The 27,187-nt window shown below is 46.1% G+C and overlaps 1 protein-coding gene across 3 annotated transcripts in view; it reads left to right on the top strand.

Moving 5' to 3' along the window:
* The window catches only part of LOC147902243 (tRNA/rRNA methyltransferase (SpoU) family protein), a 310,036-nt gene that overhangs the window by 6,069 nt on the left and 276,780 nt on the right, over positions 1–27,187 (top strand). For all 3 annotated transcript variants that reach the window (XR_015541009.1, XR_015541008.1, XM_087374814.1), the window contains exon 2: positions 17,081–17,192. Coding sequence is in view for 1 of the 3 variants with exons in the window: in XM_087374814.1 (XP_087230940.1) it covers positions 17,081–17,192 (112 nt within the window). In the remaining 2 variants the exon portion in view is untranslated. The remainder of the gene's footprint in view (positions 1–17,080; positions 17,193–27,187) is intronic.

Raw genomic sequence — 27,187 nt, 5'->3', positions numbered from 1 at the left:
CTCTCATCGCCACCCCCCACTGTCCTCTTCTGATCCCCTCCATGTCAATTACGCCCTTATGTCTCGCATCCTCGCCACTCGCGAGCCCACTACCGTTCCTCAGGCTCTGGCCCAGCCTCATTGGAAACAGGCTATGGAAGCGGAAATTCATGCTCTTCTTCGGAACCATACCTGGGACCTTGTTCCTTGTCCCTCACACCGTTCCGTAATCGGTGTCCGGTGGATATTCAAAACAAAGTACGCCTCTGATGGTTCTGTCGACAAGTATAAAGCTCGGCTGGTGGCTAAAGGCTATGCCCAACGACCCGGCATCGACTATGGGGAGACCTTTGCACCTACCGCCCGGATGAGCACCATCCGAATGATCCTTGCTCTTGCAGCCCACCATCAGTGGCCCATTTTTCAAATGGACGTCAAATCTGCGTTTTTGAATGGTGATCTTCAAGAAGAGGTATATGTGGATCAGCCACCCGGCTTCATTAATTCTCGTTCTCCTTCCATGGTCTGTCGCCTTCGCAAGGCCCTCTACGGTCTCAAGCAAGCTCCTAGGGCCTGGAATCAGCGTATTGATACCTTCTTCTGCCGCCAAGGGCTTCATCGCTCTCTGGCTGATCCCAATCTTTATCTCTTTCATGAAGGACAGCTTCATACCTTCATCATTCTTTATGTGGATGATCTAATCCTTACTGGGAGTCATACCAATCATATCCTTGCCATTAAAGTTGCTCTTCAAACTGAATTTGAGATGACGGATATGGGCCTCCTCCATTTTTTCTTGGGTCTTGAGATTTGGCAGACCAAGAGGGGGTATTTTGTCTCTCAGCAGCGCTATGTTCACGAGCTCCTCGAAACTTTCCACATGGCTGACTGTCGGCCCATCACTTCTCCCATGGATCCCAACTCTAAACTCTCTGCTTCTGGGTCCACTGCTTATCCTGATGCCTCCCTCTACCGCCAGCTTGTTGGTTCTCTTATCTGGCTACTTAACACTCGACTGGATCTCGGCTTCTCTGTCGGCACCCTCAGTACCTTCATGCAAACCCCTTCGCTTTCTCATTGGCAGGCTGCTCGACGTCTCCTCCGCTATCTTCAAGGGACCTCTACTTTCGGGCTCCTATATACTGCCGGTGGTTCCTCTCCTTCCCCGCTCGACTCTCCGAGGTTGGAGTGACTCTGATTGGGCTGGCGACACCGATTCTCGCCGCTCTACCACGGGCTATGTTTTCTCCTTTGGCTCTGCGGCTATCTCCTGGTCCAGTAAACGCCAACCCACGGTCGCCCTATCCTCCACCGAGGCTGAGTATCGTGCTAGGTGTAGTGCCACCTGTGAGGCTGTGTGGCTTCGGCGTCTTCTTCTCGATTGTGGTTTTCAGCAACCCGCTCCTACCACACTTTTTTGTGACAATCAAAGCTGTATTGCCCTTGCTCGCAATCCGGTTTTCCATGCTCGGACAAAACACATCGAAATTCAGTACCACTACACGCGAGAGAAGGTTCTTGACGGTACCATTTTGCTCCTCTTCAGCACCACTACCGACAACGTCGCCGACATTTTTACCAAACCTGTTTCCTCTTCCCTTCTCCAACGTCATGCCAGCTCTCTGGGTCTTGTGCCACACCCTGGAGCTGAGAGGGGGTGTTGAGACTGACATCTCCAGGGTAGACTGGCCGACCAGCTCCCACGCAGCAGGGGGGCCAGAGGGGGTAGGCTGGCCGACCAGCCCCTGGCCGGCCAGGTCCTGGCCGACCAGCTAGTCGGCCCAGTTGGCTGACCGACCAGGACTGGTCGGTCTAGGCCAACTGACCGACCCTCCTGGCCTTCCCTATATAAGGGCCCTCCCCCTTCCTCATTTCATTCACTCCTTCCAGCAGCTCCTCAAGGCTCTCCTGGCCATCCCCACCTGAGCCCCCCTCAGCTGCTCTGTTGGCTGCCCACGCTCCTTCAGCAGATCCCTCCTCTTTCCGGGCTCCTGCCTCCTCGCTCCAGGCTTCTTCAGTCCCCTCGTTCCAAGGTTCCTGCCTCTTCGCCCCAGGCTCCTTCAGCCTCCTCATTTCTAGGCTCCTGCCTCCTCGGTTCAGGCTCCTCTAGCCTCCTTGCTCCCAGGCCCCTGCCTCCTCGCTTCAGGCTTCTCCAGCCTCCGTGCTCTCAGGCTGCAGCCTCCTTGTGCCCCTTTCCTCTGCTTCAGTTCAGCCCCTTCTGCAGCCTCCTTGTGCCCCCCTTCCTCTGCTTCAGTTCAGCCCCTTCTGCAGCTCCTGTTTCTCATCCTGTTCAGGATACTTTGTATTTCAGTTGCTGCCCTGGTTTATGGGCTGAGTTACAGCAGATCTGTTTGTGGCACATCTTGTTGTCTCTAGTGTTCTCTGTGTGGTTTTGTAGCTTCAGTTTGTTTGCATCTTCCGCTGCCATTTTTAATATACCCGTGGGTGTCTTGCACCACTAGGTGCATCATGACACTCCCGGAGAATCTTGCATTGGAGGTCTAATAAATTGGGTACATAAATCTTGTCATTTCAGAACAGCAACCCATTCCGAAGCACCCACTGACTTCTTGTGGCCTCTATCCTAGGTGGCATAATCCCCGAGTCTTGGTCAATCATGGAGCTCCCATCTTGGACCTCCCGCCAATATAAGTGACTATGAGTCATGCAAAGTGCTCTCAAGGATTGGAATAGATAAAGATAGCTTGAAAAATGACATAGCATTTACCATCTTAATTTGTCTAAGAGCATCTGCTACACTATTTGAGGAACCCTTTCGATATTGGATTTCAAAATCGAAATTTCCTATTAACTCTTTCCTTCTGGCCTTTCTTTCTCTCAAATCCGTCCCATCATGCACATATTTGATGATCAATCAATACGACAAATTTGGAACCATATAGATAGTGTCCCCAAACCTTAAGAGCATATACCACTACATAAAGTTCCTTGTCTAATGTTGGCACACGATATTGAGTGTCATCTAGCTAATTACTCTTAAAAGCAGCTAGTCTATCTTCTTAAAATAGTATGGCCCCAATCGCATAATCACTTGCATCGGCCTCTAAAACATAAGGTCGGGTAGGATCGAGCAATGCTAGAATGGGTCCTCTCTTGACAGAAACTTTCAATGTATCAAAATTCTTGTCCAATTCTTCATTCCAAGTGATCTGCTGATTGGATCGACACCCACAACCTTTCAATATGTTGGTCAAGGGAACTGTGATTTTTAGGATAATGGCGTACTAATTTACTTAAACAGACAGTAAATCCTAGGAAAGAACGAAGTTCTTTCACAGTGTGAGGTATCGGCCAATCCAAAACCTTTTGAATACGACATAGATCTGACGCCTTCTCTTGAAATTTTGTGTCCTAAGTAAATGTCTCCTTCATAAAGAAGTCATAGTTACTCATCTTGGTATACTATTGATCCAATCTTAGTAAAACTAAAACAATCCGAAGATGACCAATATGGTCCTCTAATGTCTTGTTAACCAAGATGTCATCCAAGAACACAACGACAAACTTGTCTCAGAACAAGTCGTTCGTTAGTTGTTGGAAGGTTGCGGAAGCAAAGGGTAATACAAGAAACTTATAATGACCATACCTAGTTTGAAAGGCTGTTTTTTCTATATGTTTAACATAAATGCGTATCTTGTGATAGCTAGTATGCAAATCAATCATAGTGAAATACTTTGCTCCTCCATCTGTCTATCAAGTCATTAGATCTAGAGAGAGGATACTTATTCTTAATTGTCACTTTATTTCGGTCATTTATAATCAACACACATTCTCCTTGTATTGTCTTTTTGGCCTGCCCCATGGGGGAGGCCTAAGTTGAGGCGATGCCCACCAAAGCGAAATTGTTTATTTTTGTATTTCTTTTATTTTTTCCACGAATAGTTGGCGGCTCCACCATTTTCTCCCACTTCTTTTCATTTCTATTTCTCCCACTTCTTTTTGTATGCTGCTTGGCTATCCATGGCTTGTGCGCTGCCCTCAGGCCTCGTGGATACTTTCCACGTCGAGGGGTCCTTCCAAGGGCTGCTGTTGTCTCAAAGCCCGCTGCTAGCTACTGCAGGACAGCTGGAGCTGCTGCGCCACTCCCGCCATCTGCTATGCCTCTCTATCACATCACCCCCGCCTTCTGTCAGCAATAGCAATGCAGGCCACAAGGGCCTGCGCAGGCCGTACGGGCTACTAGGCTCCCTCCGTACCTAGTGTCTAAGCTCAAGGCTGCTCCAGGCCCGCCAACGTCAAGGGGCTGCCACCAGTCCCTGTCTAGCCGGGACGAGGTCTCTGACCAGGACAGGGTTCACAGCCCTTACAGCCCTCATGCCTCGACTCCAGCCCTATACCTCTGTTCCAACCAGCTCCTGACCTACAAAAACCAAGAATCAAATCAAGAAAGACTTGCTATGGGCAGCCCTTAGGTGTGTGGGCAGTCCAAAGAGCAGGAAAAAATCAGTAAAAATCAGAGAAAAAGAAGAGGCCATGGAAAGCTCACCCGATCAAAAAACCAGAGGGGACAAGGACAGAAAATACAGTGTAATTTGGACCAAAGGGCAGAAAGGAGAGGATGGGAAGCATGCCTATCTACTATTAAAGAGGTATGTAAGCTACAAGATACTGAAATTGAATGTCTACAAAAGAAACTGGAAGAATACAAGAAGGATGAGCTTTCAAACATACGTGCTCAAATGAATGACGACATGAAGGGATGGCAAGAAGAAATGCATGCAAAATGGGCAAAACAAATTGGGAAAATGCAGATGGACATGATGCGGGATATGGACATGAAAAACAGTTTTCTTACATCCAAGATAGAGAGCTTGGAAAATCAGATGATTAGTCTTCAAGACGAGAATGCAAAATTGAAAGCAAACACACACGAGGATGAAGGGGAGCTCCAGCCATCTCTACACGAGGAGCTGAACATCATTAGGGAACAAATGAAGCAGTTCAAAGGGGCAAAGGGGGCATCAAAAGAAGGATGCAAGATCATAAATGAACTGAAATCTGAGAATGAAAAAGTCAGAAAAGACTTGGCATTCTTGCAAGACACTGTGAAGGGTAAACATATTCACCCAAAAAATCAAGAAAGGACAGGCTGCAATCTTGGAATGGAGTGATGTGGTCAAGAAAGGTACTGCTGTCCCCAAGAAAGAGTTCATTTCAGATGCTCTAGAGGAGAATAAAAGGAGAAACAATAAAGCCCTAAATGTCTTAGTCCGAGGCCTCACAATAGGAGATACTCCTATGGCAAATGCAAATGCCTTGTTCACCAAAATGGGTGTGAACCTGACATGTGAGACAGCTTGGAGAGTTGGTAAGCCCGATGCACCCACAAGGCCACTTGTGATGAAACTCCGAACTTCCGTGCCCTGGATTTGCTACGAGACTTCCCTCTTTCTTGGGACTTCCCCTTGAATTGTGATCTGCCCCTGCCATGGACACACCAGGAACACCGGAGGGAAGGTATGGTACACGTCATGGCAGCGAGAGAAGCAGGGAAATGGGCTGCATACAGAGATGGTAGGGTGATCATCTGAGAGAGTGGAGATGAGGACCGGGGGGAGAAGGAAGAAAAGGAAGAGAAAGAACAGGGGGACACAAAGTGGACTGAGAATTGCAGTGTGGAATTGCAATGGCACACTCTGGTATGATCCAGGTGGTTTCTCAGAGACATACACTGACAGAGACATGGTCTTCTACACTGAGATACATGAGAGTCTCGAGAGAGGACTGCCTATCGTGACAGGATATAGATGGGAGTCATCTCATAGGAAGGAGACGAGGAGAGACATTGGTGTGCGGGGTTTGGAGGGAGTGGCTATCCTCTTTAGATCACACATGAGACCTCTCATATCAGTGGCACAGAGAGAGGAGAATGCGCGACACATGTGGATACGAGTCCAGCTACCAGAAGCACGACCGGTTCTAATAGCAGTATGTTATTTCCCTCCAAATACTTCATCCTATGCACGTGAGGTCACCATAGAGGGGCACAATCCATTTGAGTCGATTCAGGATGATATCACTGAATTCTCCAGGCAAGGGGACATCCTTCTTCTTGGTGATCTCAATGCATGCACAGGGAATAGACAGGTGGGCCTACTGGACTTTGCATTAGATTCCCTCATAGTACCAGAACTAGATGCAGCTGAGCTCGGGATAGTGAGACACTCTGCAGATGCACCACATGTGAAAGAATATGGATGACATCTACTTGAGCTAGGGGCTGTTCATGATTTGATAATTTGTAATGGTCTATAGAGATGGCGATCATCCGGTGGTCTCACTTGTTTCCCACATGGCGGAGGCACAAGCACAGTGGACTACCTATTGGGTCCCTTGGCCTTTACCTCACGGATGTACGACTTTATTGTGCCCCCTCTCCCACTCGGTGCTGATCACTCGTACCTAGCCTTTTGTATCTCTACCACTACGCCAGCCACAGAGGGTCCCCCCCACGCCCACTCGTGTACAGGTTCACTTTGATCGTGCCGTGGACCCCATCTATGTGAGCAACTTGGCGAAGGGACTTCTAGCCCTACTACTTGGAGATGTTGTGGACCTCGCCCACGCCTCAGACACCCTTTTCACAGTAGTCATGGACGCAGCCACTAGGTCTTTCCCCACGCTCGATCTGCACGTGCCTCACTAGGGAAGATGCCACAGAATCCTTGGTATGATGATGAGTGCAGAGAGATAAGAGCTCCCTCACACGCGAGCGAGCCCTTGGCCACTTGACATCATCCGAGGCACAACAGATTTCACGGCGATTGACACGTCGTAAGCGGCAGGCCTTCCTCATCCACAGAATGGACGATGATCAGTTCATTTCAAGGGGGGGATCCCACCTTGCACAAAGGCATAGGGTAGCGGGCTTTAGGACAAAGCACCCTACTCTAGACCACATTTTCACTCTATGGGCCATCATCGAGGAGGCGAGATCGAGACCCTAAAACGTCTACACTTGTTTTGTTGACTTTTGGAAGGCCTTCGACACAGTCCCACGATCTCATATGATGAAGAGGCTTTAGGAGATGCAAACCCTAGGGGTCATGATATGGGGAGTGATGAGATTATATGAGATAGTCAAAGGCAGAGCGCGTTATCTAGGAGGTCTGTCAGATTGAGTTGAGAGTACTATCAGAGTGCCCCCTCCCACCAACACTTTTTGGACTCTACGTTGATGAGATTACAACCTTCAATGACATCTTAGGAGGTGAGGGATCACTATTCGTTGATTTGATGATACATATACTGTTATATGCTGATGACATAGTCCTTGTATCCTCTTCAACAACAGGTCTCTAGAGGCACCTAGAGGCTCTAGAGGCATTTTGCAGGGAGAGAGACTTGTCAGTCAACCTTAGCAAGACCAAGGTCACGATTTTCAACACCTTAGGGGTAGTACTTCATCGACATTGCTTCATCTACTGAGGTAAGCCGGTAGAGATTGTGCAGTCCTACACATATCTCAGTTTGCATGTGTGATCCATGCAACCAGAGCATGGCCCACCATCCGTGGCCAAGGGGCCCTCGCTCGACTAGAGCGACAGTGCTTCCAGGCACACTTCTAGGATCCCCAGATGAAGGGATAGATTTTGATACACTCGTGAAGCCAACCACCATGTATGCAGCCCGTTTGGGGGAGTGACCTCTCGGCGAGTGATTGGAGAGATTTGAGAGATTGGAGGTGATTATTGGTTCCCGGATGATTTGGAGTAAGCCATCAGTCCCCCATCAGATAGTATAGGCAAAGTTCACCGTAACACCACTTTAGATTGATGCCATCTTTCAGACGGTGACGTATCTTCAAAGGGTGTGGGCTCTTCCTAGTTGGAGATTGCTGAGATTGGCACTAGAGTAATTGAGATGACTAGTAGATAGAGGGGTCAGCACAGCTTGGTATGCACGTATATCCAGATGGTTTGCTAGTCAAGGTGTTCAGATGGATAGACTCTTGCCCTTTCAGTACAGTTTGGATGCCCCATCCTTCCTGATTCCATCAGATGAGTCCAGTCTTACCATTACCCCTTCCTTAGAGTATCAGAGGACGGACTGATCATCGGACCCCCATACCTGGAGGTTATCTCACATGCATTGAGGATTGCCATCGGGTAGAAGTGAGTCTCATCCCATTAGTTGAGGATCGAGTTAGGTAGAGCCGTTGGCACATCTAGAGAGCAGCCAATATGCAGGCTTTGCACATTGGACCTTTGTGCAGACAGAGGAGCACTTCCTATGCTTATCTCCAATTTACTATGAGATTCGTGAGCGGTACCACTGTCTATTCCTATTGAGAAATAGATGATCATAGCATCCAATATCAATTGAGCTAAGTGTACCTAAGTGTTTTGTAAGGTTCTAGTTGTGTGCTAGGCCTATGACACATGTGGGTGCTATGTGGCAATTAGTCGTAATCATCTCCTTGCATGTCAGACACTTCGAGGTAGTATGCTTAGTGCAGGACAAGTGGACTTTCTCTTGTCTATTCAAGATCGTGTACATGAGTGTGTGAGACATCTTCGTGACTTGTATTCTCTTTGTGAACAATAGAAACTTTGTGTTGCTTTGTGATATCTTGTCATCTTCATTTCGTCTTAGCTTGCTTCTCTGAAGTTTTATCGTTGTATCATAGCATTTAGGCATGAGTCATTCTAAAACGTGTTTTTTACATACTCTTTCTGTCTGTAAGTCGTTCTACTTCAGCAAAATCAGCGTCTTGTTCTTGAAGACACTGCCAACAGCAAGAGCAAGCAAGCGTTGTGCTTCAACAGAGGAGCCAGAAGCAGAGGCAGCCCAGCAACAAATCTCAGTTTAGCAAGTGTTAGCAGCCACGAACCTTGTAAGCAGCCAGTAGCAGCAAAAAGGGCTGATAAAGCATTAGTATTACCATTCTATAACATTGCTGCATATTTAAAATTATTTCCGCTGCTTGGTCTACGTCAAACATTGCAGCTGAGAGCTTCGCTGGCAGTTTTTCTCTATTTGCATAAAGGCAAAGCATGTCCTCAAATCTAAGCAATGACCGGCAAATACAACTTGCAAGATAAGCTACTAATGAAAGCCTAGCACAATGTAAAGCAGCAAGGGTTGGCAACAACACACGACATCAGCAAAGTCAGGGCACTCTCTCAACGCAGAAGCGCAAGAAGCTGAGTGAAGCGCTAGTCTCTCAATGCTGAAGCGCAAGAAGCAGCAGAGAAGCAGAGTTTCAACAAGAGAGCAGAGTTAAAGCGACATTTGTACAGCAAGCAGCCTGGTTCTTTGTGAAGACCCGTAATTGCTAAGAGAGCAGAGTTAAAGCGACATTTGTACAGCAAGCAGCCTGGTTCTTTGTGAAGACCCGTAATTGCTGGAGCAAATATAATGAAGCAGCCACATCAAAAGAGAGCAGCCTGTGTAAAATCTGCAACGAATCAAGCATCTATGGAGCGCATCTGTCTTCTTTGAGCACGATTGTCTATTAGATGGTTGCTTGATTGAAGTTTCTGTTCTGAGGAACCTAGTCTGGGTGTTGATTCATATTGCCTATTCTCTGGCTCGCAATGGGTTCAACGCCTTGCAAACAAAAGGCTTGACATTCAAAAACGACTTCTATGTGCATACACTATGCAAGCGATGTCTCTCTCTTGAACATCAACCTGTGACATGCTTTTTGGTAACAGCTAACCAGACGGCTAGGTGGATTCGTGCCAACAAATAATCTCTGTTATTTCTTCAGCCTGCTCCAGCTGCAGCGATTCACTTTCTACGTCAAAATGCAAACTTACTTTCTCCTTTCCAAGGTTTTCTATATCAAGTCAATTGAAAAGTTGAGTGGGGTTTTCCTCATTTTTCTCAAGACCATCCACAAAAGCCTTGTATTTTTTTGTGAGCAGTTCTTGGTGAAGGAGTTTTATGCTTCTTGTATTGTCCTAAAAGCATAACGAATATCACTCTCCTAAGTGAAAACCTTGTGCTCCCTTTTGTGTGTGATGACCATTTTATTTTCTTGGTGATTAGTGGGGGCAAGGCCCATGGCTCCCGAGGGGAAAGTACTTCGATAAGAAGGATTTGTTTGACGAAACAAAGTACCATATGTGGTCTGTCTGGGCTTAATCGAGCGAGACATGTGGGTGATAGTATCTGGAGGTAACAAGAAGCCATCTGCTCGTCGACTCGAAGACCTGGGAGCGTGGATGACCATAAATATGAAGGCACTTGCATTTCTTGTCTCTAGATTGACAGATTTCCAAATTCGATCAAGTGGCATCGGCAAATTCTTCATATAAGCTTGGGAACGTCTTCGACGATTTGGTACGTGAAAGTGGCCAAACATGTTGGCAACCTCCGTGCTTTAGTGGATCAACTTGCTAGTGCCAGGGTGACTATAAGCGACGAATGAGCTGTGTTCTCCTTGCCAGCATGCCTGATACTTGTGTATCTTCTCTTGCAAATTAATCTACCTTAACTCTTAGTGATGTTGCTGTTGCTCCTATCTTGGAGGAGACACGAATCGCTTCAAGGAAGAAAAATGGCAAAGAAAAAGAGAAACATACAAACTCTTCGAAGCATGAAGAAAGTAACGTTTGGGTGAGCAAGCTCTCTTTGTGAAGAAGCTGCGCATATGCTACAATTGCGAGTGACTTGGACATGTCATTAAGGAGTGCCGCAAGACGTAGCGAGAGAAGCTTAATTATAAAAATACTGCATCCAACCATGAAGCCAATCTTGCCAATGCTGAAAGTTACTGTAAACTATGGGAGTTTGCATTTCTTTGTGATCAAACAAATCCTAAGTGAGTCCTTAGTGATTACTTTATCAAAGCACCCTGTGCATGGTCTGGATGCTCGATCAAGGGAGAGTGTTGAGAAATAGATGATCATAGCATCCAATATCGATTGAGCTATGTGTACCTAAGTGGAGTGGGTTGTCTAAGGTTGTAGTTGTGTACTGGGCCTATAACACATGTATGTGCTATGTGACAATTAATTGTAAACCCCTCCTTGTATGTCTGACACTTGGACGTAGAGTGCTTTGTGCAGTATAAGTGGATTATTTTCCTTGTCTATTTAAGATCTTGTATAATTGTTTGAGAATTGTCATGGCTTGTATTCTCTTTGTGAACAATAGCAACAGTGTGTTGCTTTGTGATATCTTATCTCTCATTCTCTCATCTTGAGTCCGTTTCAAGTCGGTCCTCTCTAAGTTTTATCAATTTTAGGAGGGGCTTGGGTTTGGGCCATGCTCTCGGCTGATCCACTTTCAGGATGAGGTTTGTGTTGGTCTCTACCTGATGGAGATGCAGGACACGGAGAGCTTCTGCTGAGATAGATGAGACAGTATGAGATGACAATGCCTCTTGATTTAGAGACGGAGTGGGCACTGCCACAGATTCCCATGTATTTGAGTGAGCTTCGAGACAGTGTGGCGTGGAGGAGGAGGAGATAGTTGATATGAGGATGGAGTGCACCAACGGGATTAGATGACACAAAGCAGTGGAGCGGCCAAGCCATGCACTTTGGAGGTCCAACCTATCTCAGCCTTTCTCCGAGGGGAGCACAAGAGCCAAGGGGACTCTCGACATGACATGCCGGATACAGAGATCACGGAGACTACACCTCCCACCACAGTGTGAGATGACACGACAGATGCAGATACGAGATACATACGAGATATCCTCACATCTCACCAAAAAGCCACCATGGCACCTGTTTATACATTTTGAGTCCTTTCAATAGTAGTTCTGAGTTTGAGTTTTTGACCTTTCAAGTTCTCTAGTATAGCACTTTGCAAGGGCCTTAGTGAGCTTGTATGAGTTTACTCACTTGATTGTACTTTGTCTCATAGGCCCACGAGGCCTCCTGAAGACATAAATACATCTCTCTCTCTCTCTCTCTCTCTCTCTCCGCCTAGCCTAGCCTCTTCGCCTAGCCCCTCCCTCTCTCTCTGCCTAGCCTCACTTACCCTCTCCGCCTAACAGGCCAGGCCAGCGCGCAGCCAACGCACCGCCACTAGCGCAGTCAGAGCAACAACAGTACCAAGGGGGGGAGAGGGACAAGAGCAGGAAAAGAGGAAGACGCCACCGATACAGGGGGGTTTTTGCAGCAGACATCGATAGCGTAGATACACCCCGAGCTGAGCTGATCCCCTGGCTCAGCTTTAGGGGGTTAACCTCAGTTTCGGGTCACACCGATCTACGCAAGCGACCATGGCAACTCCGAAAACTAAGATATTTGTTCCTTCCTACTCTGATGTAGCAGCGCTATCCAGCCCATTTCCTTTACATTTCAAACGGAGAGTCGGATCCGACCCAGAGGAGCAAATCTATTTTCTATACCAGGAGATAAAAGAACTTAGACTCATGGTGGTTACTCTCACCAAGAGAGTGAAGGACCTGGAAGGAGACGGTAAGCAAGCAATTATTGTAGAGGTTATTCAGAAATGCAGCACATCTCCATCGACACCGACGTTTGTCTCCACCGTTGAGGAAATGATCAATGCTCAAGTAAGCTCAGCCAAACAAGAGCTAGCTATAGTAGCCAGTAGCAAACTCAGCAAGGAAGACATCCATGAAAAAGTAAAAGAGCAGGAAGCTATAGTGTGCAACAGGACAATACTACGCATTGGGGGGCTTCCGGATAATTGTTTTGACAGCCGTGAAGAAGCTTCTACAGATGAGAAGATCGCATGCCTCCATGAAAATATACCACAAGTGGATTGGGAAGAAGGTGATATCATGATGATCTCCCCAAAAGGGAAACAGGTCAAAGTTTACTTCAATGAGAGGGTGGGAAGAATGAAGATTCTTTGACAGACAAACAAGCTGAAGGGAACAAAAATATGGATCTCAGAGGAGCTCAAACAAAGGAAAAACGAACTCACTAAAGTGAAAGATGCATGCAAAGCCGGAAATGGGTAGTCTACCGAGATGGACAAGCACTAATCAGAGACTTTAAGTCTAAACCCATAGACCCTCAGTCTTCAACTGATGTAATGAAAGGCCTTTTTGCTATAGGATTACAACTTATAATTTTGTTATGCTAAAATAAGCTAGAGCTGAGTTGCCATGTGCACTCCTTGACCCTCTCTGGATTATCCAGATGATGTAAGGATTTTTGTTTTGCACTTTGTCCCATAGGCCCGTGAGGCTTCCTGCGGAGGTTAATATAGCTCTCTCTCTCTCTCTCCCTCTCTCTCCCTATCTCTCTCTCTCCCACTTTCAGCATCCCGATACGAAATCCTTGCTTTTTGATACATTGGTGAGACCAGCTGCGATGTATGCAGCTCCTTTCTGGGCAGGAGACCTCGGCGCTGCAGATTGGAGACGAGTAGAGAGGTTACAGATCATCATGTTCTCTCGGCTCATTAGGGCCAAGGCTACAGTTCCGCACGAGATCATGCTAGCAGAGTTTGGAGCTACTCCCCTTGCATTGGATGCAGCGTTTCAGTCGGTCATGTATCTGCACAGGGTCAGGGAGTTTGGAGACTCAGCAGCAGGCAGAGCTCGGTTGCCATGGTTAGCACTTGCATCTTCTATGGAGTTGGCACGATCAGGGACCCGATACTGCTGGTACTTCAGACTCACTAGATGGCTCACATCCCTTGGTCTAGACATGGATAGACTGCCTCCGTTCCGATACAGCATAGATGCCCCTCATCTCGAGTTGACTCGCCACGAGCTTAGCCAGGTCACGAGAGCAGACTTGCTGCAGCTTCATACGTATCGCACTTGGATTTATCCCACGCAGCTTCCGATGAAGATGGCCACATATCGTGACCACTTCCTTCGGATCTCAGAGGATGGATTTGTCATCCCACCAGGCTATACAGGTACCCACATGTCCCACTCACTGAGGATTGCCCTCGGCCAGCTTAGAGTCTCTTCGCATCAGCTCGAGATAGAGGCTGGTAGGATGCGACGCATGGAGGATGGACGGCGACCAGGCCGAGAGACCAGGATCTGCCCTTGTTGCATCATGGGAGAGGTGGAGTCAGAGGAGCACTTCATTTGCAGATGCCCGCTATATTATGAGATCAGAGGTAGATTCCACTGTCTCTTCACGGATGGCTTTGGACCTCTCTCACGAGTGATGGACTACGAGGATCAGCATTGCCTAGCCCTTTATGTCAGGGAGGCCACTATGCTTCGGCGAGACTACCTCAGAGAGCACAGACCGGAGCGTGATAGAGCCCAGCCTCATAGAGCTCAGGCACACGCCATACCAGGGGACAGAGACCAGGAGGAGCACGAGGACGGCAGAGCCCACACAGGACACATGCCTCCACCATGTGGATGTACATATGAGATGGTTTGTAGACGCCGCAGGATCTTGTTACATAGGGGACGTACTCGCCGCTTCATCTCCAGACGATCCAGGATGATGGTAGCATTTCGGAGGAGACTCACTCATGGAGATCTCGCCCCACCAGCCGCTCACCTCACCTTTGCCCAGATTTGTACTCTCATAGCAGGAGGCAGAGTCGATGGACAGGATTTCCAGTATTATTTTGGTTCTCAGACTCCGTGACACCTGGACTTGTATCTTTGCATTGGCATATTGTGCTCATCCCCCCCATTTTGCACCCGGGGGCGGTTTCCTTGCATCTAGTTTACTCAGATTTGACATTATGTACTTTCACTTGCATTATATTGCGTAGCACTTAGATGATATTCGACGATGCCTCTTCTTTGGGGCACGTTGATTTTGTGCTATCTTGTATGCAGAGTTCTTGATGTCCCATGGGCCCATTTTGGCCTCTAGTGGACAATAATACACTTTCTTTCTTTCTTTCTTTCTTTCCCCCCCTACTAGCCCCTTTGCTTAGCCTCTCCATCTCAGCCACCCCTCACCCGCTTTGCCTTCCCTCCGCCTTTCCGCCTCAGCCCCCCCTCATCCGCTCAGCGTTTCCACCTCTCTCTCTCTCTCCCCCTGCGTCCGTACCTCTCGTGCCCATACAGCCCCGTCCATACCTCCATCTGTACTTCTCCGTTCGTACAGCCCGTCGCTCGTCAACAGCCCATCAGTAGCAAACACACTAATCCTAACCTTGAGTTGGGCTGAACCCCCAACCCAACCCGGGGGTTAGGTTCAGCTAGGAGGTTCAACAGAAGGCCTACCCTCTCCTCCAAGTCCCCCCTCAACTCCTTCAACCTCCACTCTACGTTTGCAGCCATGATACCCTCTCCTTATGCACGGAATTACCAACAAGAAGGCTCAAAATGACCCATCTTTGGGCAACAGGATCAGACTTTTTATCTACAGCAGGCAGTGAGAGAGCTACGATTGGAACTGGCATAAGTAAAGGCTCAACTTCACATTCTGGAAGGGCCTGGTAAGCAGGCGGTAATTGATGAGGCTGTAAAATCTTCTGAGGATTCCCCCCCTACCCCGCAGCTAGTCTCTCCAGTCAAAGATCTTTTTCACATTGAAGTACAAACTGCTAAGAAGGAAGTGATTGTGGAAGGCAAGTAAGTCTGATATATAAGCAGAGATCAAAGAACATGAAGCAAGAAGTGATACTGCGCTGAAGATTAGAATAGGGGGACTCCCAGAAGATTGGTACAAAGAGGACACATATAGTGAAATATTGACAAAGATCAAAGCAAGCTTGCCCAATATTGAATGGGTGGTTGATGATGAGCAGGATGATGACGACTCCGGGCCAACTTCTATTATGCACTATAAAGGTCATGCAATCCTTACACTAAAGTCAAAAGATATGCGGATCAAGCTTCTTCGACAATCTTACAAGCTGAAGGGTACCAAAGTATGGATAGGAGAGGGGCTTACACAGGCTCAACTCAAGAATAAGGCAACTGAATTAGCTAAAGTCAAGGCTGCCAAAAAGGATGGAAAATGGGCAGTTTACCAGTGAAGGCGTAGCCCTAATTAGAGAGTTTAAATGAAAACTCTCGGTCTTAAACTGATGTATGGCTGTTTACTCTTTTAGACTATTATGTAGGCACTCTAAAATAATGAGGGTTGCTTTTTGCCCTCCTTAAAGCAGATGTACTAAAGGGTTTCTTGCTGTCCCATAGACCTTTTGGTCTCCAACATTGAATGGGTGGATGATGATGAGCAGGATGACGACGACTTTAGGCCAGCTTCTATTATGCACTATAAAGGTCATGCAATCTCTACACTGAAGTCAAAAGATATGCGGATCAAGCTTCTTCAACAATCTTACAAGCTGAAGGGTACCAAAGTATGGATAGCAAAGGAGCTTACATAGGCTCAACTCAAGAATAAGGCAACTGAATTAGCTAAAGTCAAGGCTGCCAGAAAGGATGGAAAATGGGCAGTTTACCTTGAAGGCGTAGCCCTAATCAGAGAGTTTAAATCAAAACCAAAAGACTCTCGGTCTTAAACTGATGTATAGCTGTTTACTCTTTCAGACTATTATGTAGGCACTCTAAAATAATGCACTCCTTAGGAGCTGCCATGTGCCCTCCCTAAAGCAGGTTTTCTTGCTGTCCGATAGACCTTTTGGTCTCCAGTGGACATTAATAGACTTTCTTTCTTTCTTTCTTTTTCTCTCACTCTCTCTCTCTCTATACATACATACATACGTATATGGAAAGTGACTCATTATGTATCTTAATTGTGATGATCTGTGACAGGTTTTAACACTTGACTTTGTATGGTTCAACGATTCACATTTATAAAGCCATTACAGCTCTAATTTTTTATTGATGTGAGTTATTAAATAATCTTTAAAAATTTCGAGCTGCTTTTTAGATTTCTGCGAACTTTTGAGAAATTAGAGCTTTTAAAATTTGCCTCCAGGCCTGTATTTTTATAAAGTAGATTGCCAGGAAGCAAGCGATAACGATGAACTTTTTAGTTTCTCCAAACCTTGATGATTTTGAGCCTTTGCATCTCTTGTTGTTTTTGTAACATGAACTTGTCTGTAGCTCTTTTTCAACAGGAAGGTCAGGGAATCTTTGGGGGAGACTCATCCTCCTCCCTTTCTTCTTCTGTTTGTGTCGCCTCATAATTGGTTTTATAATGAAAAAAAATTCATTTCATTTTTTATCCTTGGTCCTTGCCATCAGTGCTCATGCATATGCCTGATATCAGACATTGTGTCTTTCCTTTTACAGTCTTTGCAGATGGTACGAAAAGAGACATGTTCACTGCTTGATTCTACATCAACAGAGGGCAAATTTTTGACAGCTCTTTTGATGGCACTTTTACATTTATTTAAAGGTTCTGGTAAGTTTTTTCTTCCTGGAAAAATGAATTAAAGATAAGATCTGCAAAGGAAAGTCAAGATAAGCATTACAGTAATAGTGCTTATGGCTGAACCGGACGGCTTGTTTGTGCAATTTTTGGTTTAATGCGAAGAGGAACTTGGAGCTTCTTGTAGAGGGAATGGACCTCCTAACCTGAAGATGTTACTGAACTAGAAACACTCTTGAATGTTGGCTTAGACACTAGAAATATTCTTGAATATTGACTTGACTTTCCATTGATAGGAAACCCTCACTAAGTAGCATTGCTGTAGAACCACAAGCTTCAGATGCAATTTTCATCACAGTGTGATGCCTATTGGGCACATAGACCTTCTTAATCATCTAATTGCAAACTAATGCGTCACTTTGTTGGAAATTTAGGGTTACCATCCCCAGTGTGAGGCCCCATATGAGGACATGAGGGAGGATGACATACTGTGTGAGATTGGTTCATGTGGGCAGCAGATTGGCTGCCACACAGGCAGCATACAGACTTCCTTGTGCTAGAATCAGGGCAGCGTCAAGGGCCACCCTGGCCAGCATAAAAGGCTGGCAAAGATCATGGAGAGAAGGATGTGCAGAGGCTGGTACAGGCCCTAGTACGGACAGGTGCTACATCAGCAAGGGATGTCTGTGCAGTCAGCTTAGATGGACTGCTGAGGTCAGCCTATGAAGGCTGCAGGTGCAGGTTGGGCTGCAACAAGCCCTGTGACAGACTGGCCGACCAATCTGTTAGCCCCGACTTGTCCAGTGTACTGCCGACCCAGTCTCTCAGCCACCCAACTTGTGCAATGTACACGACCTGTCCAGTTTACTGTCTGCCTGACCCTGAACAGGTCGGCTATTTTGGGAGAGATTCAGCCCTATATAAGGAACCCCACTTGGGCATTCCATGGATCATTGTATGCTCGCCTGCAGATCAACTTGAAGGAGTGGAGTGAAGAGCAGTGAGAGCCCCTAGTGATCATCAAATAGAAGGAGTTCTTGCAGGAGCCCATCTTTTGGTACCTTATCTCAGTGAAAGTTTGAAGATATTGGTACATGCCTTGAAGTTTTTGTACGATTGGACATATTCTAGTCTTAACAAAGGTGTGTGTGTGCGTACAGCCCAGCCTCTTCCGTACAAAATCTGCTCGAATTTCTGTGCAATCCTTTTTCCAGAATTGGAATCGCAATGCTCTAGTCATTTCCAGCATCTCTTTTCTCCTCAGCCTGATAATTTGATGCAAGTGAATGCAGCTAGGTCTCAATTTCTCATGCATGTTCAGCCTATATTGTCTCCGGAACAGGCTCATGCATTGGAGCAGCTATTTATGCTTAATGAACTGGATGATGCTTTGAGTCATTTACGTAAAGGTAGCTCTCCTGGTTGGGATGGATTGACTGTTGAATTTTTCCGTGCATTTTGGGGTGATCTCAAGCACACTCTTCTTCTCATGATCAATCATGCTTGGGTAGAACAATCTCTTCCTCCTTCTTGGAAACATGGCCTTGTCAAATTGATCCCCAAAAAAAGGTTGTGCGAGACAATGGCTGATTGGCGGCCCATATCTCTTATGCCAGTCATTTACAAACTCATTGCCAAGATGATTGTCCTCAGGGTTCGATTTATCTTGCAAGCAGGACTTCATCCCAGGCAGTATGGGTTTGTTCCCAGAAGCCAGATTACTGACAACATCTGCAATGTTTTGCTTGCAATTGAGTATGCCAAATATTCTAAACAAGATGTTCTCATTCTGCAAGTGGACATTGCGAAAGCATTTGACACTGTCCATTGGGATTTTATTTCTGAGACTATGCATAAATTGGGATTTGGCCCTCGGCTGGTCCATGTTATTTACTGGTTGTATTCTCATGCCACTGCGCAGTGTCTCCTTGGTAGTGGGTTGTCAAGGACATGGACTATGACCCGTTCAGTGAGACAGGGATGCCCTCTTAGTTCGCTATTGTATGCCATTGCTACTCATCCGTTATTGTTGCATACGGACCATCTTGCAGATACAGGGCAGCTTCATGGCTTGCAAATTCCAGGGGCACAGCCGTTTCTTGCGCACAGGCATATGCTGATGATTCATATTTCATGCCCAGGAATGCTCAAAATGACCTCTCTCATTTGATGCATACTTTGAACGATTTTGGCATAGCTGCTGGACTGCATATCAACTTTCAGAAATCGAATCTTCTAGCATTGAAAGAAGCTGATTGGCATGCACTTCTCTGGCCAGGCCACATTATTTCTTCCCATACCATTGTGAGGCATTTAGGGTATCCCATTGGCTGGAATGTTACCCCTCAACAACAGCTTAAATGGGTGCTTCAAAAGATTAACAAGAAGCTGGAATACTGGCACTTGTCAACTTGGCCTCTACATGTTCGACTTCGGATAGTACAGTCTATCATTATGGCATATGTGCAATTTTATTTGCCTCTTCTTTAATGGTCTTTTAAGCATTTGGCCTCCTATATGTCCCAGGCTATGGAGATATTTTGGAAAAGTAAATCTCACAAAAAGGCTTTGCGACTACTTCCCATGCAGTCTGTTTGTTCTCCTAAGACTCATGGGGGACTGAATATTCTCAATCTTCAGTTTCATATGTTGGCAAGAAAGAGCACTATGCTTGCTGATTTCTTTCAGCAAAAACAGCCATGGGCTATTATGTTAGCAGCTATGTGTGGAAACATGAAGTCCCACGCATATGGGCATTGGATTACAGATCACTGGGAAGCAGTCATGTCCACATTTCAGGGGAAAATTCCTGGCTGTCCTGTTTCTACTGCTTTTATTCATGATTGGAAGAGAATTCTCTCTTATGCTAAATGGTCAGGTGCTTCCTCCCATCATGGTAATTCTCTTCGTTTGGAAAGCATCCATTGGAGCAAGGTGTTTGAATCGCCTCTTGCTTTACAGGCACCTATTAAAGCATATAATCTTATGAAATTGGGCATAAGATTGGTCGGAGATGTGGTGGATCAACATGGTTATGTGCTTTCATTTCCACAAGCTTGCAGGACATTCCCCTTGGGTGTGCATCATAGGCCCATTTGGAGAATACTTACAACTATGTTGCAGTCATTTGTTCCTGTCCCTCCGCTGTTTGTACAGGACTTGTATAGGACAGATCACTGGACTGGAATCTGACTTCCTCGTCTCCTGCTACCTGTTCACTTTCAATGCATAATTTGACATCCTCGATGGTCTACAGATTTCTTCTTCCACCACCATGGATTGATAAGCATGCCAAGACTCTTTGGAATTTGGATAGGCCTTTATCTTGGTGGCAAACAAAACTCAAGAAAATTTGGAAAGCTAAACTGCCATTGAAACAGAGGCTTTTCTTTGGAGATGTATAGTGGGAGCTTTTTCCATTGGGGTGAAATTGAAAGCACGTCGTATTGCTTCCCCTTCTTGCCCCTGTTGCTCTCATCACAGCGAGACAATTCCCCATTTGTTATGGTCTTGCCCACACTCTCGGATATTGATCACTCATGTCTCTCATTTGCTACGGCTTCGGTTTCCCTCTATCAGATTCGGGAAACTCTTCTGGATGTTTGGATGCTTCTCATCTTAGATGTCTCCATTCCTCCTTTTCTTTCACTGGGCTCGTTTTTGGGTACTATGGACTATTTGGACACAGAGATTGCATTTTAGGATGGGACAACAGTTTCCTCAGGCATATACTTTCTTCAGAATGTCCCTCAAGCAATCTTTATATGATAGTTATGCTGCGAGGGACTTGGATGCTACTAGCCTTGAAGTGTTTTCTCACTGTTTTTGAGTTCTTCCATTAGGCTCTCTTTTGGAGTCTAATGTCATGTACATTGATTTCAAGTTAATTTTATAGCTACTGGTTTCACTAAAAAAAAAAAAGAAAAGAAAGTGTGTATATATATATTGGTTTATACTATTATATCTATACTAGTCTGGCTGTACATTTGTGTTCTCCTCTATATCTTCTGGTGTGAAAGAGTTTAGCAAGCAACTACCCCATTTTTTTCTAGGTGGCATTAGAACCCAAGGTTGCTGTCCAGGGGTAGCCTTGCTCATGATTTAAAGCCCAATTCAAAGACCCAGATTGAAGGGTGGTTCCTTGCCAAGTGGGAAGGAGCCTCTACATACGGTGTGTTTGTCTAGCTTTGGCTTGCAATTAGTGCAAGGTATGTATTTCAGGTCATCTATACCCTTATGTATGTCGGTCAACTCATTCATTCCAAACTTTCGTGAGGCTTGAAAAATGGATGGTTCGAAACTCACTCATTTCAAACTTTGCTTTCTAGATCAAACAATCCAACTTGGATGGTTTGATCTGGAAAGCAAAAGTTCAGAGTCATCTGGTAGCAAGGGAGACACGGGAGGTGACAGAAGGAATAGAGCCAAAGCTTGTCGATGTGATAGATTCCATAGGAAGTCATAATGTTGACAGGTCCGGATAAGCTAAGAGAGTGGAAACTTAAGTTATGCAGCTGCTCTTTCTATGATAATTGAGACGATTGTGGATGCATGATTCCCCATATTTAGTTGGTGGCTGAACAAATGAAGCATGGGAGATTTTGAAGGATCTGTATGAGAAATATCCTAACTAGGGTCAATGCACATGTGTTGACTAACTCAATCACAAACTCAACCTCTAACTAAGGTTAGGGGAAATTTCCTTATAGAGGGAAAAATTGAGCTTAGTCCCTTATTAAATTGGCTACTACCTTAGAGACTAACGCCCTCCCCTCCCTGCACTGACAATGCCACAATGTACAAGGAATAATATCAATCACCAAATGGATATAAGTTTAGGCTTTGCTGAGAGCCTCTCACTTTGGATGAGGTAAGGCTTTGGTGAAAAGATTTGCTACATTTTGATGTGATCTCCCTTGCATGTAGTCGCTCCGTGACATAATGGAAGGTCCCCTAATGTGATCTGTGCCTCAGTGCACCGATGAGTCTAGCATGTCTCTAGTTCTGGCTCAGGTCCTCGAAGCTGTCGTCTCCATGGGTCCTGCTGGTCAGTGTTATCTGGCTGGAAAAACTCAGTGATTATACTTTGAGTGGGGTTTGGCTGTGTGTCCTGATCGTCCCTATGCGCTGTGAGCAATCACTCCTTGTGTCAGATAGCGTCATGGATGAAGGCCGCCAGACATCTGTGGTATGGGTAGGGCAGGAAATTGGATAGGGATCCAAGACCATTTCTAAAAAGGTAGTGATAGCGACCTCTGATCTCGTAGTACACAGTGCATCTGACTTGATCTCCCAAGACTCACACGAAGTGCAGATGCGGCCCTCTCTAGGTATGCCTTCCGCCTGACCACTTTCAATACGGAGACGGTGTGACAAGACTCAGAATTGCCCTATCAATATCCTCAAGGATTGAGGGAGGTAAATCCGTGTGTACTTTTGTGGGTCGATAAAGCCCTCCGTTGAAATCCATCGGCAGTGGTCTTTGTAGAAGCTGAGCTTCGTAGGAAGCTCACGAGGTGCCAACCAAGTCCTGAATGTGTGTAACTGCAGGAGGTCCTTTCGGATGACCTTGTACACCTAGTGATAGGTGAGTGGGATGACCTATCAAAGATAGATTGGGCCTGTGTTAAGAAGCTTTATGCTTTCACGGATGATTCGCAGTAGGCCTTCAGTCCCACATCTGATGGTTTTCGACTGAGTTCGGTCATCCCCACTACAACTCAATGCGGCATCTCAGGTCATCACATATCTTTAGCGCATTAGACAGTATGGGTCTTATGCCATAGGGCGACGTAAGCTTCCTTGGTTGGCCCTATCCTCCATGGCACTGGCATTAGAGGGTGACGAGAGGTGCTGGTACGCACGTACGTGCAAATGGTTTGAGAGCCTATCCCTGTCCAAGACACTCTCATAAAGTGCTATGATCTCCTGATCGTACCCCTAACTCCTGTGGACATCTAATGAGTGGGGCTCTCGGCACTATATCAAAAGCCTTGTGGAAATCAATAGACCCTTTGTCTTCGTGCCGTGGCCTCCTGGATGGCCCCCCTGAGTGTAAGTATATGATCCATAGTCCTGTGATCTACCCAGAAGCCTACCTGTCTCACTGCTTTGAATCCTCGAAGCTCTGCGATCAGGCTAACCTCCGTGTCAAGTATTGATGCATAGATCTTGGACATGACATGTCCAATCATAATGGTCATGTAGTTTCCTTGGCTCATAGGATCTCTTGCCTTGTGTATGGGGGTGATGGTGTTAAGGGTCCAAGTGTGTGGGAACCCTTTGCAAACGGCTTTGTTGAAGAGCTTTGCTAAAGATATGATATGATATGATATGGTGGTATTAAAGTCCTCTTGAGACCCTTTAGGATCTATGGGACTGTTGATCACTATCGAAAAATTGTGATCTTTTACATCTGGTGAAATAGAATACTATAGACTGCTAATTAGTTTGTACTTGTTGGGCTAGTTTGTGTGCTAGCCCAAGTACTTTGTTTCGGTGTAATAGCTTCCTAGTTTTGTAATTGGCTGTTCCAATAGATGTTTCAGGCTGCCTCTACTGTCTTCATACCTTTCTCTGATGTGTGTATAGGCCTAGCATCTTAGTAGTAAATGCTGCTCATTTTCTCCCTCCTGTGGGGCATATTTTGTGAGCTGGTTCTCATTTTGCATATTAGATGCCTTAACACTCGTCATCGTGCTAGCTATTGCAGGGTAGTGAACCTAGGGGTGGAAGATGCGTGGATTGAGTGGTATGTGGAAAGTGTGTAGGACAGCGTCATGTAGAGATTGTGTGTTCAAGGCGGCTCGATCCTCTAAGAGCGGTCGGAGAGGCGTGTAAAGTACGCGGGTTTTAGTTTGTGGTCAAAGTGTATGATGGTAGGTAGTGTGTCTAAGTGGTGTCGTAGTATGTGATGTGGGAAGTGGTGTGGAAATACTAAAGAACATATAGGTGTGATCTACTCCTGGAAGTGGTGGTGAGACGGAAAAGTCAATAATATGTGAAGTGAAGGCAAGAGATCCCATGAGATAGTCAACTATGTTGGATCCCCTTGTGTGGAAAACAAGTGAGCCCACTCGAGGGCCAGTGACTCAGGCCAGGCCATTATAGATCATGTGTCCTACCCATGTCTAGTAGTGCATGTCCATTGGATGTGACCGGGGCCCGTCTGTATGTGGAGGCTCGAGATTTGATCATTTACATGAAGCCCAACAAATATAATACAAACATTGATCCTTTAAAGGAAAATGCCGACCGACCCTTCCGAGGTCATGTTACCTCGACTTGAGCGTAACATTCCTTCCCTCTTCAGGCATCAGTGTCCTCGATGATAAAGACTGGGAATACTCTCCGTAACTGGTATATGGATTCCCAGGTAGCTTCTGATAGAGGTAGACCATGCCATGCAACCAACACCATGGGTATCTTCCGATTGCGTACTTGCATTGTTCGTCGGTCTAGGATTCCTGTTGGTTTGCGTCTTGCATTATCCTCTATCTCCTGAAACAAAACAACACCCTCGATTAGTGAGTCGCCTGTACGCAAAAATTTCTTTAAACAAGAAACATGAAACACTGGGTGCACCTTACAACCTTGTGGTAATTCTAATTTATAGGCTACCTTGCCTATTCTTTTTAGAATTAACCATGGCCCACAATATCGAGGTGATAACTTAGCACACTCTCTTGCAGTCAAAGACTTAGAGTGCGAAGGAACTCCGAGAAAAACTTTTTCTCCTTCCTTAAATTCTCTAGCGGATCGGTTTTCATCCACATACGCCTTAGCTCTATCCATAGCTTGGTGGATGTTAGCTCTCGCAAGTGCTAGCATCTCCCGCATCTGAACCACAAAGTTCGCGGCACTAGGCACTTTCTGAGGTATTCCAACTATAGTTGGATTCGTTGGTCTATAACCATAGTTCAGCTCAGAAGGACTGAACCTTGTAGAGGAATGTTTTCTATTATTGTAGGCAAATTTAACAATGGCAACCACTTGTCCCATGTATGTTGCCTCAATGACACATATGCTCTAAGCATATCCTCTAAAATTTGGTTGATTCTTTCCGTTTGACCATCTATTTCTGGATGATCCCCACTAATTTCCAACTCAATCCTTAGTGTCTCAAACACCGCAATCCAAAAATGACCGGTAAATTTGACATCCCTGTCTGAAACTATGGATTTCGGTAATCCATGTAAAGGAAATATATGTCTAATAAAGAAATCCGCCACTTGCGGGGCACTAACAGACTCTCTAGTTGGAATGAAGTGAGCCATCTTGGTAAGACGATCAACCAGCACAAGGATAGAATCATATCCACCTTGTGTCGTAGGCAGACCTACAATAAAGTCCATGGAAATGCTCTCCTACCTACCTAGTGGTATTTCCAAGGGCTCTAAAAGTCCGGGTGGCTTCACCCGCTTTGCCTTACTTACTTGACACGAAAAACTACGTGTCACATATTCATGAATATGCTTTTTCATCTTTGGCCAAAAGAAATCTCGTTTCATGAGATCATATGTCTTCTCGACTCCTGGATGTCTCACACATGGGCTATCATGGCATTGTTGAATGACTCTTTGCCTGAGATCATTCTGATTAGGTACTACTACCTTGCCATTTCTTTTCAGCATACCATCCCTTATGGCATATCTTGCATAAGTTTGGCCTTTTCTAGATGCCAGGTCATCCTTTTCCCGAGGTTTGAATACCATATGCCTTCTCGCATAAGAAGAAGCCGGAGCTTCGTCTGCCAAGTTGGGAAATTGCTCCCTGAGAATTTCTCGATGAACGAGGAGTTTTTTATGCTCTCCATTGGTGGGAAGGTCTTAGCTGTTATTACAGCCAGTGTCTAAATCCCTTGCAATGTTTACTCAAATTTTGCAAAAAGAAAAAAAGCCCAAATTTTACATGGTAGAAGCTTCAATTATGCCAAAGGAAGACACAGGACAGAAAAGCCCTAAATTTTTGGGTTAGGGTTGCTGCAAAATTAGGGTTGGCAGAAAATTGGGGCTTTTCAAAATTTCCTAGAGTATAGTGTTCTAGCAATACTAGGGAAGCTTCAGACCATAAAAGCCCCAACAAATTCACCCAAAATGAGGCAAAATTTTTGAAAATCGCAATTTAGAGTTTTGGGCTCAGAAATGGGCTGGAACAAGCCGCTCTTCAGGTCGTCATGGAGCAGAAATGCTGGGCTTGAGTTGTGGCGGCTGAAAAACGACTGTTGCAAGAGCAACAGCGTGGGCAGAGAGGTGCAGCGTAGAGCAGCAGTTGCGTGGGCAGGAGCTGCAGCATGGGCAAGAGCTGGAGCAGCAGCGTGGGCAGCTGCGGGTCAGCAAGAGCTGCATGGGCAGTTTCATGGTAGGGCAGCAAAGGCGGGTAGAAGAGCGAACAGAGGAGCGGGCAGAAGATCCATAGGATGGCGGGTTTGTCTGCTGCTTGCTGCGGGCTGAATGGCGACGTACGAGTCGATGGCCACGGTCCTTACAAGGTCGTCTGTCGCAGGTCATTGGGGCAGAATGCTGCTGTAGAGCAGAGATAGATGTGCTTTGCGATTGCAATCCATCTTTATTCTGCAGCCCACGCTCGTCCGATGATCAATAGCGATGACGGAAGAGTGGCCCAGCGGAGGAGAGAGGTAGGATTACGAGAGATGCGTGAGCAGACTGCGAGGGAGGACGGGCAGAATGGCACAACATCAGGGAAGATAGCGGGCAGAACTGGAACGGCCTGCTGGTCGCCGCACGTAGAGATGGCGACGTGCGGTGGAGACATACCGCAATGCTATCGTAGAGACATGGCAGGAAAATCGTGCGTGATGAGGCAAGGCTCAGTCAAAGAAGACCTGCTCTGATACCAATTGTTGAAAATGGGGAGAGGGTGAGAGACACATGATTGGAGACAAGAGCTGAGGCACGAACTGATGTTGATAGATTGTGTTATCACAGCAAGTACATAGCCTCTTTTATAGGCTGGGCAAGCCTTATCTTCCCACACAGACACCTCATAGATGAGGTCACACACAAGAG

Source organism: Dipteris shenzhenensis, chromosome 5 (genome assembly GCF_047967505.1).
Source record: "Dipteris shenzhenensis isolate YYH24624 ecotype China chromosome 5, Dip_SZ_1.0, whole genome shotgun sequence".
Taxonomy (NCBI): domain Eukaryota; kingdom Viridiplantae; phylum Streptophyta; class Polypodiopsida; order Gleicheniales; family Dipteridaceae; genus Dipteris; species Dipteris shenzhenensis.
The sequence above is the reverse complement of the archived record's forward strand: the minus strand, read 5'-3'. Positions and strand labels throughout refer to the sequence as shown.